This window comes from Aspergillus piperis, assembly GCF_003184755.1.
Source record: "Aspergillus piperis CBS 112811 unplaced genomic scaffold BO85scaffold_32, whole genome shotgun sequence".
NCBI classification, from domain to species: domain Eukaryota; kingdom Fungi; phylum Ascomycota; class Eurotiomycetes; order Eurotiales; family Aspergillaceae; genus Aspergillus; species Aspergillus piperis.
This window is the reverse complement of record NW_020291622.1, coordinates 34,624-48,738: the sequence shown is the minus strand read 5'-3', so window position 1 is coordinate 48,738 and position 14,115 is coordinate 34,624. Positions and strand designations below refer to the sequence as shown.

Here is a 14,115-nt window from a genome sequence, read left to right as displayed (position 1 = left end):
AACAAACACTCTCAATCACCCCACGAACCATGGCCAATTCACAATAATCTACTACCAAACTGTAACCAACATGCCGCGTCATCATCATCTCCTCCGTCGACACCCCGCACCAGACACCTCCTCCCCCTCCGACAGCACCACCCCCCACCACGCACCGCAACAACCACCCCCGGCGCCCCAACGCGCCAATCGCTCGCGCCTCGGCCACCACGCGCAATTCCAAACTCCTCCGTCCCAAGGCCTCTCCATTCCCACGCTCCATCCTTCCTCCGGAACCTTCGACCCCGATCATCCCCTCCACAGTCACCCCAGCCAGCATGCAGCGCACAACCCCGCCGCAACGGCCGCCCTGTTCTCCCTCTTCGGACGCGGCGTGCATGGCCGTCCGCCCAACCACCCAGCGGACCAAATGATGGACGATGAGGATGTTGAAGATGAGGAAGAAGAGGAGGAGGACGACGCTATCCCAGAAGAGTACGACGGGGTCGGATTCAGCCATGAGACAACACTCAGTTCCATCGCCCATCAACGTACCCGGCACCGACGGCGGCAGTTCCAGCGGTCTATCTCCGAGGAGGATGGAATGCTTCCTGTTCATGATGTGGATGTGGCGGAGCCTTCTGATATCGAGGAAGAAGACGAAGAAGAAGTGGAACATGATGAGCAGGTCGAAGGGGATGAAGAGGATGTGGAGATTGAGCCGGAGGCTGGTAGTGAGTCGGAGATGCTACATGAGCGAGGTATGTACCATTCCCACCACCCACTTTACACCTATCAGTCAACCTATTCAAATACATATAAAACTAATCATTCAATCGATCTATGTACAGAAAAATCCCCAACCCCCCTCCCCGCTAACCTCCGCGAAATCTCCTCCCTAGCCAGTTGGACCGTCTCGACACATAAGCCCGGCTGTGGCGTGACTGCTCTCCGTCATCCGTCTCCAACGCAGTACTGGCAATCCGATGGTCCGCAACCGCATACCCTCACTTTGCACTTCTTCAAGCTGGTGGCTATTGTGCGCATCAGGGTGTATTTGGATTTCGAGATGGATGAGAGTTATACACCTACTAAGATGACTTTTCTGGCGGGTATGGGCGGGAATGATCTGGTTGAGTTTGCTAATTGGGAAGGTGAGGGGCCGTGTGGGTGGGTTGATGTGGAGTTGGAGGGGGTGGGAGGGAGGAGTGGGGGGTGGGTTACTACTAGTGCGCAGAGGCAGGGTGGTGCTGGTGCTGGTGGCGCTGGTGGAGGGAAGAAGAAGAAGAAGTCGGGAAGGAGGAGGAAGGGGAAGGGAAAGAGAAGGGGCGGGTTTATCTTTGAGGATCCTGACGTTGATGTGGATGAGGATGAAGATGAGGATGATGACGATGACGACGACGAAGAGGATGATCCGTATGCGGGAAACGTGCTCAAGGCCATGGTCATCCAGATGCGAATCATTGAGAATCATCAAAACGGCAAAGATACGCATGTGCGCGGGTTCCAGGTGTTTGCCAGAGATGATGAGAGGAAGAGGGTGGGGAATGCGCCGTCGGCGTCGGCGGATGGTCGTGTCCGGAGACACAGTGCCAGACGGTCATTGAGAGCCAGTACGCATGAGGATATGGAGCGTGATGGTGTTTCCAAGGTGGTGACGAGTTTGGAGGAGCCGGATTGGATGGGCGAGCCTGTCATTCGGTAGTAGTAGTCATTCATTGTCAGACTCGATTGATAGCATTTCGCGGAGTTTTAGATACCCCCCCCCCCCTTTTACAACATACATCAATATGTCATACACGCAGCAGCTGTCATACATTCTCCCCCATACTTAATACGTAGTACCAGTAAGAACAATCACGAGAGTAGCGTGGGTAGTAGTAGTAGTAGTAGTAGTAGTAGTAGTAGTAGTAGTAGTAGTAATGTAATTATTATATTCATCATTTAGATCCAGTCATATCTCATGCGGGTCACCCGCCCAGCAATCAATACTTTTTCACCCATCCCATCATGCCAAACCCAATTAACCTACTTCAACAACTTCTCCAGCTCGGCAGCAACAGCATCACCAACCTCGCTGGTAGTAGCCTTACCACCAATGTCACCAGTACGAACACCAGACTCGAGGACATTGCGAACAGCAGCCTCAATAGCGCGGGCCTCATCGAAGCGACCGAAAGAGTACTGCATCATCATAGCGACGGACAGAATAGCAGCAACGGGGTTGACAATACCCTTGCCAGCGATATCAGGAGCAGAGCCTGCAAAGCCAATTAGTTCAGCAAACCCTACTAACATCCAAAGAAAGAAGAAGAAGGGAAGGGGATCAACATACCATGAATAGGCTCATAAATACCATTAACGCGGCCCTTCCCATCGGGAATACCACTCAAACTAGCACTAGGCAACAAACCCAAAGAACCAGGGATAACACTAGCCTCATCACTAATGATATCACCGAACAGGTTACTCGTAACAATAATGCCGTTCAACTGGCGAGGGTTCTTAACCATAATCATAGCGGCCGAGTCAATCAGCTGGTGCTCAATCTTCAACTGAGGGAACTCCTTCGCCATGACCTCAGTGACCGTCTTTCTCCACAGACGACTCGTAGCCAGCACATTGGCCTTATCCAGACTCCACACGGGGAGAGGGGGGTTGTGCTGCAGGGCAAGGTGTGCGGCGAGGCGAGTGATGCGCTCGATCTCGGCGCGAGAGTAGGGCTCCGTGTCCATGGCGTAGCCGCTGCCGTCGTCTTCCTTGCGGTCTCCGAAGTAGATTCCACCCGTCAGTTCGCGGATGATGTTGAAGTCGACGCCCTCGCAGACTGAGGCTTTCAGGGGGGAGTGCTCGACCAGGGAGGGAGCAGCGAAGTTGCACGGGCGCAGGTTGCCGAATGTGCCCATTTCTTTGCGCAGCTTCAGGAGACCTTGCTCCGGGCGGACGGCGCCGGTGCCCCATTTCTATTGGGTTGGGTTAGTTCGTGTTGTTGGTGGTGGTGGTGGTGAGTATGGTGGTGGGGGGAAAATGTACCGGTCCACCGATGGCACCGAGGAGAACGGCATCGGCGTTCTTGGCCGCGGTCAGGGCCTCGTTGGTCAGAGGGTTGCCGGTGGCGTCAATGGAGGCCTGTATAGTTGTAGTGTCAGCGTTTTGTGGTCTGTTATACATAGGATTTGATTGGGACGTACACCGCCCAGCAGGTGGTCCTGGAGGTTGAGGGTGATGTCATCGCGGCTCTTCTCGATGACGCGGAGGACCTGTCGTAAAGCAGAGTTAGCATTGAGGGAGTCTAGAAGCTCAATTCGGAGCTGAGCATGGTTTGCTAACCTTGATGGCCTCGGCGGTAACCTAGATTGACGTTGGCACTGGGTCAGTCGATTGTCCGGAGCTGTACATGGGTATAGGCTCAGCGCGGACTCACCTCGGGACCGCAGTGGTCACCGGCGAAAACGACAATGTTGTAGGCGGGCATGATGAGGGCGAGTAAAAGAAGAGTCTGGCACGGGGGAAAGTGGACGATTGAGCGGAGGAGAACGAGGTATAAACTACAACTTATACGGACTGGCGGGGCAGTTGGCGAGGCTCCCCGCGCCGACACCGGAGCCACTGCCGGCCCTAGTCCACCCCCGGTTTAGCGCGGCGTATGTACTTTTACCCACGCTTACCACCGGAGTTACAGCTATTATTAACATTGACTCACTGTAAATGTGTCCACTCTAGTAGTCCCGATTAAAAATGCTATCGACGATGGCGGCGCCAATTTAATCACACGAAAAAAGCATTGAAACAAAGACAGAAGCCATGCAAGTAGAGAATCAATAAAGCACGCCTCCAATATCGTCCCATTTTTGCCCTGAGACGTCTGTACACCTAGCCTTATATGCCGCAGTCCCGCCCATCACATATACTAAGACATGACCGATATCCTCGAGCCAGAGAAAAGAAATAGAAAAATGAAGAGAGACATGGGGTAAGAGAAATTATGGGGAGACTCCTGGACCACTCTGAGCTGTCCGGAACAGCCAGAGCACCAGAACCATGCAGAAAATATCTGACCCGGTCGGGGAACATACATCACTCCTCCAGATCCCGGGAACGTAGCCCAACGGTCATTGTCGAGCCGACTGGTAGCTAGAACAAGCCAACTTCACCCACAAACTGTCGGAACCTGACTTAGTTCTTCTTGCCATTGCGCATGGCCTTGCGGCTAGCAATGTCGCCCTCCACCAGCCACTTGCTCGCCTTGACCAGCTGCACAACGTTGATGAACTGCTTCAGAGCCATGACGGGAGCCGAAATGCCGGTGATCACCCAAGGCCAGAAGCTGTCGATCTTGTTGGCGCGCGCCATCTCCAGAGCCCCAGCACTCCATGGGCTGGCAGTGCTCACAGGCTGCAGGAGGGAAGGAGACAGGGTGGGGGAAGAGAAAGAGAGCAGGTACAATCCAATGAAGAACAGCTCATTCAGCGCGCAGCAGATAAACAGAACGGTCTGTGGCGCATGTCAGCATGTTGAACGAAAGAGACGCAAAGGAACAACGAACCCTGCTGTGGTAATACTGGTACAAGATCCAGCTGCGGCTAGCCTCCACCTTCTTGTGGCTCTGGCTGGAACCTCCCATGCTCAGAGTCGCGTACATGTGCATGTAGTGACTGGCCATGTCCAAAGCGATCAAGCTCTGGAAGATAATGGCCCACCGTGGCCAGGCGGAGCTCAGGAAGACCAGCAGACACGCGGTCGTGCACCGATCCGTCACCATGTCCAGCACCGCACCAAATGTGGTAGACTGGTTATAGTAGCGCGCCGCATATCCATCCAGAGCATCCAACAGGCACGACACGCTGTAAAGGAGGGAGCACGTCCGCGGGTGCAGAGGCATATAGTAGAGGGAGGCCATCGTCAACACAACACGCGCATATCCTAGACCCATCCAAGTTAGGTGTTGGCAGACTGCAATAGTGTCGCTGAGCTCTTACCGATCAAGTTCGGAGCAAAAAGAAACACGTTTTCCTCCACATCCCCATCAGCAGTGACTGCTGCACCGTTCTTTGGCGACTCCTGCAAGGTCCCGTTAACGGCGGGCGATGGGTCGGTTGCCTCCAGCTCGGCGGCAGCTTTCTGTGATCTAGTACGGGGGCCCATCGTGGCGAAAATGATATGAATGCTGAAGAGAAAGTAAAACTAGTTTGTAGTAGGTTCCGGAGGAGAGAACGCCTGGGCGACGGGGAGTTGACGGAAGAAGGAGAAGCTCTATCCGAGGGGTTCCACGAGGACGGCGAGTGGACCGTGTCCGAAGCAAGCTTCGAGTCAATCGGAGCAGCCAAACTCAGTCGGGTAAGAAGGCTAAAGAGATGGAGACAGTAACGTTAGCACGTCTCACAGTATCTCACTAGAAATGGACCACGAGATCAAAACAAATTCAGATGGGGTTGAGAGAAGACGACGGCGCCGGAGATTCTCCTGAAAGCTTTGTGGAACACGTACCTTCTGCTATTTTTTGCGACGCGCCTGTGTCAGAAGCCAAAGACCACAGGATTCGAGTGAACAACAGAGAATAATGTCACTGTACAGAGAGCCAACAGAAGGGAAGTCGTGACTATCTCAACAGCGCGTGGAAAGACAGTCTGTCCAAGTTGGTCAGGAGAGGAAAATGGCCATGTGTGAGGTTTGGCGATAAGGTTGGGGGGTGATAAGAAGGAGCCACTCACGATGCGGTCACCTTAATTCATCCGCCGCAATCCGAGGAGTGGTGCGATTGCACTGATCAAGACAGTTGATTACAGAACGTAAGTGTCAATGTGCGACAACGAGTTCCAAGAGGAGCCAAGTGATGATGAGAAAGATCTAGAGAGGCAGGTGGTCAGGAGAAGCTGTTCTCTGTTTGCGGCCAGCCTTACATCCTCTTCCGGGCCGGTCCCGACCAGGAGTTGCCCCGTGGACCCTGATCTACCCTTCCCATACATACATCAATTAGAATTCAACCTGCAACTAATTCCTTACTCCAAAACCCCATTCTGAAGTAGTGGCGTGTAGACAAAACAAAAGAAATTAGTTGTCAAGAACTGCGTATGTACAGATGTAAACTATGCAAAGCTCTCTCGAGCAGCACGAACCAAACGAGCAGCAGAAGAAATTAGCTATATACAAACAGGCATATTCTCTATCAAATGTTAAAAATCTTCATTATCATCTCCGTGACCTGCGCGGATCTGTCGCTTCTTGCCGACGCCACTCTCGAGACTCCTTTGTCCCCAAGCTGCCCAGTCCTCCCTCTAGCCGTCGCTCCCACCCGCCCAATCGGACTACCAGGCAGGTGGCATTGTCTCCTTCACGGGTCACCTCAGTCGCAAATTTGACCACGTCGGAAGCACCCTGGTCAGGGGTCTTGGCTTCCTTGACAATGTCGACGACCTCTTGATCTAAAAGTGTGCCGCTGACTCCGTCCGACATGAGCACCAAGAACGAGTACTCAGCTGGGCCCATCTCGATGCGACGGATCTCTGGCTCTGCCGAGACACCGATGCGCTTGGACTGGACGTCCCCAAAAGATCGAGTGTTGGCAAGCCCGCTCATCCGCTCTTCTCCAAACGAGTCTGTCACAAACGTAGTAGCGTACCGTCGTAACCGGGAAGCTTCAATAGGCGACGAGGGGTGATGGTTGGACGTGACCGGGATGGCTTGGCCGGTCAAAGTGGAGCACAAGAGGATCCGGGTATCTCCGACATGCGATACAAGCAGGCTAGATGGAGCATTGGGGTGCCAAAACGGCGCGGGCGTCGGAGTTGAGATGAGCGCAATACTGGCCGTGCTGCCTCCCTTGAAGCGATTGACCCCGCCAATGTTCAACGATCGGGAGCGGCTTGGGCCATACAGGATATCATCCTGATGCATTGGCTGACCGACCTTGGTAAATTCATCGTCTCTTTTAGCCGCTTGTGCCGAGACGAACTCGAGATCAGTCCGGAGAAAGGCATACTCCAAGATCTCCTCAATGGTGACTCCCATGCCAGAATCCACATCGGTCGTCGAGTTCTGTTTTCCGGCATGTGTGAAGTGAGGTGGAACGAATCTCTTGAAATAGCCGCCAACCAATGTCTTCCAGTTCTGCACAAGGATCTTTTCTAATTCTCCGATACGCTTAGAGTTACCGCCTTGTACTATTGGCAACGCTCCGGATGAGGGATCCGCGCCCCGCGGGAACTGGCCGCTTGAGCCTTGCCGGAGACTCGACTGTAATTCAAAGGCGGCCGCAGTATCCTGAATATATTCATGAAGCCAGTCCTTCAAAAAAGTACTGCACTCCGTTCCGCCATGGCCGTCAAAGACGCCGAAATAGAAGACCTGCGGATCCCCGCTCGCGGTGTCGGCCCCGCGGCTCTCTCTAGGGACAGGGATGGTGCCAGTCTTCTTAATCGTCAAAGAGGCCGGTGGACGCTTCGCAAAAGCGGGTATATCGATGACACCAGCCTGGTAGGCATCTTCATTGTAGGGCCGGGTGCCTCGGGAGCTGTGTGCACCAAAGTGGTGTTTGGCGCTCCGCAGTGGGATGCGAACGACAGTGGTGTCCCGGTCGACAAGGGGCTGGAATGCGGCCGGAGAATGCGAGATCTCGCCCGTATGGGGGACCGACTCTGCACGAGGGAGTTTGTGGAAGGGGGCCAAAGGACCCCGGGGATCCGGATGTAGCGAGGACGAGGGCAGATGAGTGACGAAATAGTCGTGGAACTCGCGACGCTTGGTGGGGCGGATATCGTCAGGAACAATATACTTGGTCGAGTAACGACGATGCCGAGACCAGATAATATAGACTAGAGAGGAGACAAGAGGAGGTTAGCCAGGGGGGGGATGGTGAGACGCGAATGCAGGACGACCATGCAACTCCAGGCCGATCTGGCTGGGCGCAAGAAAGGCGCGGAGATAAGAGAAATCTGGGGGAGGAGGCGAACTCACGATAACTGTCAGCCAGGGTCCGGACCTGGACGGAGACTCGCTTGGCGGGAGACCCAATCATGAAGGCCGAAGCATTGGTAGGATGATGTCTAAGGAAAAAAAGTCTGGGAGAGCAAAGTAGAAAAACACGAGCACACAAAGGGAGGTGCCGGACACGAAGCAGGAAGAAGGTTCTTTGCCTTTTATCGGGAATCCGCGGGGGCTGCTGATTTTGCGGGCCGAGCAATCAGCGCGGCGGAGAAACACAACGGCACTTCTTCTTACTACTTCTACTTCTCATGGTTTTTTTTTGTCTCTCCCTCCCTCGCAGCAATTCAACTGCAATGTTTGCTGCACCCTGTGACTTATACTTCAGGCAACAGACTCGGTACCTTTTCTGTTGCCAAAGGGTGGAAATAGTGGAACTCTCCAACTTCTCCCCCTTTCCTCTCACCAGTATTAACGCTTGAGTCTTGTCCCCGTCTATTCGACTACATCATTGGAGCAGCAGACTGGAAGAGAACAAACAAATCTCACTTGCGGTATTATAGACCGTCTCATCATTTCTTCAAGAAAACAAACAGATCCCTGGAATAGGATGAGATCATCCACCGTATGCGCTCTCGATCAATGTCTCACTACACTAATCCCAGGCCCATCAACTACACATCTAACAACAAGACACGCATTGAAAATGCCTACTACTAAACGAGCTATTCCAACCACAAGAGGAAAATCTCGTCAACGTCATAGAAATCCATTCGCTGTTGGCTACCGTTATGAGTCTATCATAGCGGTCAGATACTCTCCAGTAAGCAGGAAAACGTGGCAGCAGCACGACGGCAGCCATACATATTGTGCTCGCAGTTGGCTCCACCGAATAAACGCATCACGTCAATTAGAGACATCCCCAGCCTGATCCGATAATCTTTATCTGTCAAATTTGGGTTCTTCACACTGATGAAATGATCGTGGCTAGCCATGGTCGCGTAGTTGAGCTATTTATTGACTTGGATCAAGTCACTCTATGCGGTAGCCCAATGCCCGTACGTAAGCAGGCGCCTGAGAAGAGTCAGAGGATGTATGCCATGTAAGCTGAATACGAAGACTGTAAAAGAATGATGATGTGAGCTGAGGTTGAGGTGCAAGAACTAGTAATAATGATGTGTTCTGTTTCATCAACTGAGTAAGCGAAGTAATCGGGATGGTTTCCTAAGCCTCCTCCTGTCACTCAAATTGAATGAACATCGCATGGAAATACATATTGCTCTCATTGAAGTTCCTCGATTGTCTGCGAGATTAACTTCCTACCGTTCAGTATATGTTTGAGTGCGAGGAATAAAATACACTCTACAGCAGACGTCATGGATATTGTGGGTATTGTGGGATGCTAGGTGCTATTGAGTCAGTAGCAGGAGATATTAGCCGATAAATGAGTATACATACTGTCGAGATAGTACTTATTCTAAGAACCAGGATAATGCTTCGTGTCTCCCTTAGTGCTGGATCAGCAGACTACCGATATATGTAAGGTACAGTCGGGGTTTGTATGTATAGTAAGTACTAAGTTGTAGATCAGTATACACGCGGAAAATACGTTATAGACTTGGTGCAGGTAGTTGTCACAGTATTAATCAGTGTCCACTTTACAGTGTTGTGTTGGGAAGGTTTTATGGGATGTTTTACTCTCTCATATTTGAGAAAGGAACCAACGGGAAATGCATGGTGGCACCCACAAAACGCTGGCAGTACTCCAGTAAAGAACTCAGATGATGAAGTAATCAGTAGGCTTGAAATTACAACAATCTTTTCATGATTGACAATTGTCAATTAACGAGGTTACGAAAAAAAAACTATTTGGCGCTAACGCAATGTACAAATCCCTATAGACAAGATCATTCCACGAGGCTCTCGGCCTGATAGACAACCATAAAGGGTAAGATGCCAAGAAGACTGGCACCTACCAGGGGCAGTGTCATCCAAGCCAAGCACCATGCCGAAGCAACCGCTCAACAGTTTCAAAGGCCAAAGTGTGGTCCGGCCGTCACAGATTGCACCTGGTAAGAGAGACAAATTAGATGTAATACCTACCCGTATGTGGTCATGGTAGGCGCGGGCCGATGTCATATACTTCAGATCGCTTTGGTTCGGGAGAACAGACTGCTGTAGACAGCGTCGACGACGGGCTGGGCGGTGATCTGTCGACCACCAAAGAAACGCCCGTTCAGACCCTTGATGGCGTTCTCGCCACCCTGGACGCGGTCGAACTTCAGGTAGATATCGCCTTGCGAGTTGGGATCTAGTGCAATGTGAACAACATGGCCATATTTGTCTTCGCACTCAGCGCGAACGTCATCCTCCAGCTCCTTAATCCAAGCTTCGCCCTCCTCCCTGTGATATTGTTAGCTTCCAGATACCGATCAAGAAAGCTATGACAGGACAACTTACTCGTTGGGGTCGAACATGTTGCGGAGCATGACACACCGACTTGCCATGTTGACGTTAACAGGCAGAGGTTTGGCCTCAGTCTTGGGACGGAGCACCTTTTGCTGGTCGTCGGCAGCAGGCTCGGCTGGTTCATCTGTTCTTGCAAGCTTGCGCATCAATGCATCCCTACTGTAGTTGTTGAAATTTACACCGGCAACATCTGTGTCGTCCAATGCACTAGCACCGGCCCCCTTTTCGGAGTCACGGCCACCAGCGCGGTCGAAGTTGCTGGTACCGCCGGCTTGAACACCACGTCCTCCGTGACCCGAGAAAAGAGAGCCCTGGAAGTTATGTTGGTTTGCACCTTGGCTCTGCATGCGTTGTGCGTTCGAGTCAGGAGTGAACTTATCGTTGCCAAGGCCAACGCGGATTGCTCGACCAGCAAGGTCAAATCCATTCATCTTTTCCAAGGCCTCACGAGCCTGGTTTGGATCACGGAACCTACGCACAGTGTTAGCAACATTTTTGAATGATGAGAGTCGAATGTGTAGGTGTATAACTTACTGCACAAATCCATAACCCCTGCTGCGACCAGTCTCGTCCTTTTGCAGCTGGACAAATTCGAGTTCGCCAAAAGGCTCAAAGACGTTCTGGAGGTCACTTTCAGTGATGCTGAAATGAATGTTACCCACGTACAACCTGTGAAATGGAGCAGCGTGATTGTTGCCGCTGCTGGCCTCAGGATTGCGGGCCTGGCGGTTCTTTTCCGCTTCAGTCAATTGCGCGATAATGGGAATTCCTAGAAGTTTCTGTCCGGTAAGCTGGATAGCGGGTGCAACGGCGTCTTCGCTCTTGAACTCGACATAACCGACACTGGTGAAAGTCAGTTACACAGCTCTCCTATCATCTGGGAAGGAGATTAACTCACCCTTTAGACCGCCCACTGACACGGTCCTTGACGATCTGGGCTTCCTTGACAGGTCCGACTTTCTCGAAGAACGCAATCAGCTCCTTAGTTCTCAACCGCGCAGCAAGCTGCTGAACGAAAATGGTACGCCTGTCACGCTCATCCTCGGTAGGTTCCGGCGTCCTCTCGCGGCTTCTCGGGCTCGGGCTTCGTTTGCGGTCACGGCGAGTGCGTCTGTCTTCATCTCGCTCATCGCGACGGGAGCGGCCCGAGGGGCGGTAATAGCGATCATCGTAAGGCGACCGAGAGCGAGTGCGAGCCCGTCCACCACCGCGGTAGAAGTCGCCACCAGAACGGTAATCGTCACCGTAGCGGTCACGACGAGACCGACGGCGTTCGCTATCACGACTCCTGCTCCTCTTTCTGCTTCTATGGCTTCCGTTAGCACTGCCATGTTCGCTTTTCGGGCTCTTCATGTCTTCATCTCCATCGATGTCTCGCGAGCGACGTCGATCACGGCTGCGGTCCCTGCGCTTGCGGTCCTTTTCTCGTGACCGATCGCGGTCCCGGCGGTCATTGCTGTCAGTTTTCGAGGAGGAGCGGTCATCGCGGTCCTGGGAACGGGGAGGGTCTTGAGATGGCGGAGCGGCTGTGGACTCGAGGAGAGCCTCAACATCGAGACCTGACATCTTGGCATATATGCTGCAATTTGTCTTTTCCTGGGCTAAACTGAACAGAAAACAAATGCAACGAAGGTTGCGCGGAAAGGATTGAGGTCACTTTTGGCTTGGTTAGAGAGTGACGGCGTATCAAGCTTGACTTGAGCGAACCCTTCTGTTTCAAATCCGGAAGCCGGCAAGTTGTTTCTAACACTGCAATATAGATATTCTCAAAGCCGTATAATTAAGAGTCGGGATAAGCGGATTCCCTACAGGGGTGGTGCTGTAGCTGAGGAGTGAGGTGAAGAGATGTGAAGATACTGTCCACCTCAATGTTCCGATGGCGTGGGATGCCGACACGTCACGTGGTCTTGGCGTCTTTGCCTCTTTATCTTTTGTCCTTTTTTTTTTTTTCGCGCCTACTAGCACGGCTATGAACCACGGGTCATCCAGCACTCAACCGTACCCCGGCTTGAACTCATTTCATCGATAGTGTAGGTGGGAGAGACATTATATTATAAGCGGCTATATACTCTGTACAATAGTAGAAATTGGTTTCACAAAAGCAACGAGAGTCATGGTCACATATCACGGAAGAGTAACATATAGTTTTCTTCATCCGGCCATGACAATCAATGTACATGAAAAGTTCAAACAAGAAGCCCAACTCCGGATTGTCAGCGTGGGTAAGAATAAACACGCGTCGGCGACATTACTTCGTACATTAAAGATATGAATAGAGAGCAAATAATGGGGAACACTGAGAAACCAGAGTATGAAGCATCAGGATAGCGCGGTATGTTCATTGGGTCTTCTTGGGAGACGGCATCTCAAGCTCAGTGCCGAAGACGCGGTCCCAAAAGCGACTAGTGACGCCAAAGCCATTGTCGAAGTCCGCGAAATGATGCTGGAGGTGGTACTTCTTGAGCGCCTTGTAGTAGGAAGGGAGGCTATAGATGAACATCAGCGGTTAGCAGATATTAAACGAAGAGCTTGGAGAACAGATTTACTCACTTGCGGTGGTGGAGGAAGTAGTGAGTCATGTCATAACAGACATAGCCGAAAACACCTCCACAGAAGACCGTCACAGCGGCATACCAGTTGTAGAAGAACACCGTGTGCGCTAACTTCCAAAATGGTGCGGCCAAGACGACAAATAGAGTCGGTGGCATGACCAACCGATACTTGTCCATGGGTAGGTAATGATGGATTCCATGTAGCAGGAAGTGAAGGGTAAGGCCAACGCGGTTATCAGGAAGCCACCTACGAAGCATTAGCACCAGCAATTAGAGAGATGAATGGGGCAGAGCATCATACTTATCGATGTGAAACAAGAACCTATGCATGACATACTCTATCAAGGTCCAGAGGAAGAGACCCCCAACCCAATAAGCAGCGGCAGCCGGCACATTCGCCAGTCCAGAAAAACCAACGATAGTCCCATATGTGACTGGAGGAAGCCACATGATAGGAACAACATACCAAGCTGTCTTGCTCAAAGGTTCAAGGAAGTTTCCAAAGAGCGGCGCGGACTCCCCACCCTTGTAATGACGCGGGCGATGGATCTGATCCAGGTAGAACTCCTTGGTGAACCCGCTGTTCCACAGCTGGAGAAGGAGAGGCTTGTTGAGATCCAAAAACTTATGTGTCTGATAATCCTTGGTAGGATCGGTCTCTACCGACAGGTCCTCTTCGCAGGACAAGCCAGTTGTTGCAAACACCGCCTGCTGTTCTTTTGATTGAGAAGTGCACCCATTTGCTGCCTTTCCGTTGGGTTCCGACGAGACAAACCCAACAAGACATTCGTCCAGAATTTCGTATGCCGAATCCGAATGGGCGTGGGATGTCGGATCGCGCAGTATCTCCGTCACATCTTTGCCAGCATATTCGAGGACCAACTCTTCACCACCGGGATGACCAGCGACAAAGTCAGTAACGTCATAGACCTTTGATCCCAGGGTCACATAGCACGAGTTGGCATCGTTGTGAGACTCGACCTCGGCCGGGGTGAAAGTTGGAAGGGTTCTGCCAGGCATGGTTGTCGCAAGGCAAAAGCCTGAAGAGCCAGTACCGTGTTGCGAAATCGAGGAACGGAGGGAAGAGACGAAAGGCTGGAGGTAAGGGGTGTAATGCGAGAGTCGTAGTTGGACGGTTAGCGATCAGTTGTGGTGCAAACCGCTATAAATGGCTGAGGGAGAAGTGGCGTGAGCT

At 52.1% G+C, this 14,115-nt stretch overlaps 6 protein-coding genes across 6 annotated transcripts; 1 reads left to right on the top strand and 5 right to left on the bottom strand.

Moving 5' to 3' along the window:
• The first annotated feature begins 21 nt into the window (after positions 1–21).
• Positions 22–1,753, top strand: BO85DRAFT_431612 (anaphase promoting complex subunit DOC1). The gene is made up of 2 exons (XM_025658341.1): positions 22–740; positions 831–1,753. The coding sequence occupies exons 1-2, from the start codon at positions 71–73 to the stop codon at positions 1,682–1,684; spliced, it is 1,524 nt and encodes a 507-aa protein (XP_025510256.1). The 5' UTR covers positions 22–70; the 3' UTR covers positions 1,685–1,753.
• Positions 1,754–1,837: 84 nt separating this feature from the next.
• On the bottom strand, positions 1,838–3,512 carry leu2A (3-isopropylmalate dehydrogenase LEU2). Its single transcript, XM_025658340.1, has 6 exons — positions 3,404–3,512; positions 3,310–3,330; positions 3,171–3,239; positions 3,013–3,108; positions 2,315–2,942; positions 1,838–2,240 (listed from the first exon to the last, which is right to left on the bottom strand). Exons 1-6 carry the CDS (start codon positions 3,452–3,454, stop codon positions 2,008–2,010), a joined length of 1,098 nt encoding a protein of 365 aa, XP_025510255.1. The 5' UTR covers positions 3,455–3,512; the 3' UTR covers positions 1,838–2,007.
• A 643-nt stretch (positions 3,513–4,155) lies between these two features.
• On the bottom strand, positions 4,156–5,124 carry BO85DRAFT_384126 (CDP-diacylglycerol--inositol 3-phosphatidyltransferase; the record flags this gene model as incomplete). The annotated part of the gene is made up of 3 exons (XM_025656537.1): positions 4,156–4,473; positions 4,526–4,902; positions 4,959–5,124. 3 exons carry the CDS (start codon positions 5,122–5,124, stop codon positions 4,156–4,158), a joined length of 861 nt encoding a protein of 286 aa, XP_025510254.1.
• Positions 5,125–5,806: 682 nt separating this feature from the next.
• ptcA (type 2C protein phosphatase PTC6) lies at positions 5,807–8,099 on the bottom strand. The gene is made up of 2 exons (XM_025661186.1): positions 7,933–8,099; positions 5,807–7,790 (listed from the first exon to the last, which is right to left on the bottom strand). The coding sequence occupies exons 1-2, from the start codon at positions 7,991–7,993 to the stop codon at positions 6,169–6,171; spliced, it is 1,683 nt and encodes a 560-aa protein (XP_025510253.1). The 5' UTR covers positions 7,994–8,099; the 3' UTR covers positions 5,807–6,168.
• A 1,583-nt stretch (positions 8,100–9,682) lies between these two features.
• BO85DRAFT_407986 (putative RNA splicing factor (Pad-1)) lies at positions 9,683–12,206 on the bottom strand. The gene is made up of 4 exons (XM_025657384.1): positions 11,267–12,206; positions 10,903–11,211; positions 10,360–10,839; positions 9,683–10,302 (listed from the first exon to the last, which is right to left on the bottom strand). The coding sequence occupies exons 1-4, from the start codon at positions 11,932–11,934 to the stop codon at positions 10,044–10,046; spliced, it is 1,716 nt and encodes a 571-aa protein (XP_025510252.1). The 5' UTR covers positions 11,935–12,206; the 3' UTR covers positions 9,683–10,043.
• A 500-nt stretch (positions 12,207–12,706) lies between these two features.
• Positions 12,707–13,940, bottom strand: BO85DRAFT_384127 (fatty acid alpha-hydroxylase; the record flags this gene model as incomplete). The annotated part of the gene is made up of 3 exons (XM_025656538.1): positions 12,707–12,854; positions 12,919–13,167; positions 13,222–13,940. 3 exons carry the CDS (start codon positions 13,938–13,940, stop codon positions 12,707–12,709), a joined length of 1,116 nt encoding a protein of 371 aa, XP_025510251.1.
• Positions 13,941–14,115: the final 175 nt, after the last annotated feature.

Coding starts and splice junctions, on each gene's coding strand:
- BO85DRAFT_431612 (XM_025658341.1), top strand. CDS start 71: ATGCCGCGTCATCATCATCTCCTCCGTCGACACCCCGCACCAGACACC. Junction 741..830: donor GGAGATGCTACATGAGCGAG/GTATGTACCATT, acceptor ATCTATGTACAG/AAAAATCCCCAACCCCCCTC.
- leu2A (XM_025658340.1), bottom strand. CDS start 3,454: ATGCCCGCCTACAACATTGTCGTTTTCGCCGGTGACCACTGCGGTCCC. Junction 3,240..3,309: donor TTACCGCCGAGGCCATCAAG/GTTAGCAAACCA, acceptor GCTTTACGACAG/GTCCTCCGCGTCATCGAGAA. Junction 3,109..3,170: donor AGGACCACCTGCTGGGCGGT/GTACGTCCCAAT, acceptor ACAACTATACAG/GCCTCCATTGACGCCACCGG.
- ptcA (XM_025661186.1), bottom strand. CDS start 7,993: ATGATTGGGTCTCCCGCCAAGCGAGTCTCCGTCCAGGTCCGGACCCTG. Junction 7,791..7,932: donor GACCCTGGCTGACAGTTATC/GTGAGTTCGCCT, acceptor TCTCCTCTCTAG/TCTATATTATCTGGTCTCGG.
- BO85DRAFT_407986 (XM_025657384.1), bottom strand. CDS start 11,934: ATGTCAGGTCTCGATGTTGAGGCTCTCCTCGAGTCCACAGCCGCTCCG. Junction 11,212..11,266: donor GTCAGTGGGCGGTCTAAAGG/GTGAGTTAATCT, acceptor GACTTTCACCAG/TGTCGGTTATGTCGAGTTCA. Junction 10,303..10,359: donor AACATGTTCGACCCCAACGA/GTAAGTTGTCCT, acceptor ACAATATCACAG/GGAGGAGGGCGAAGCTTGGA.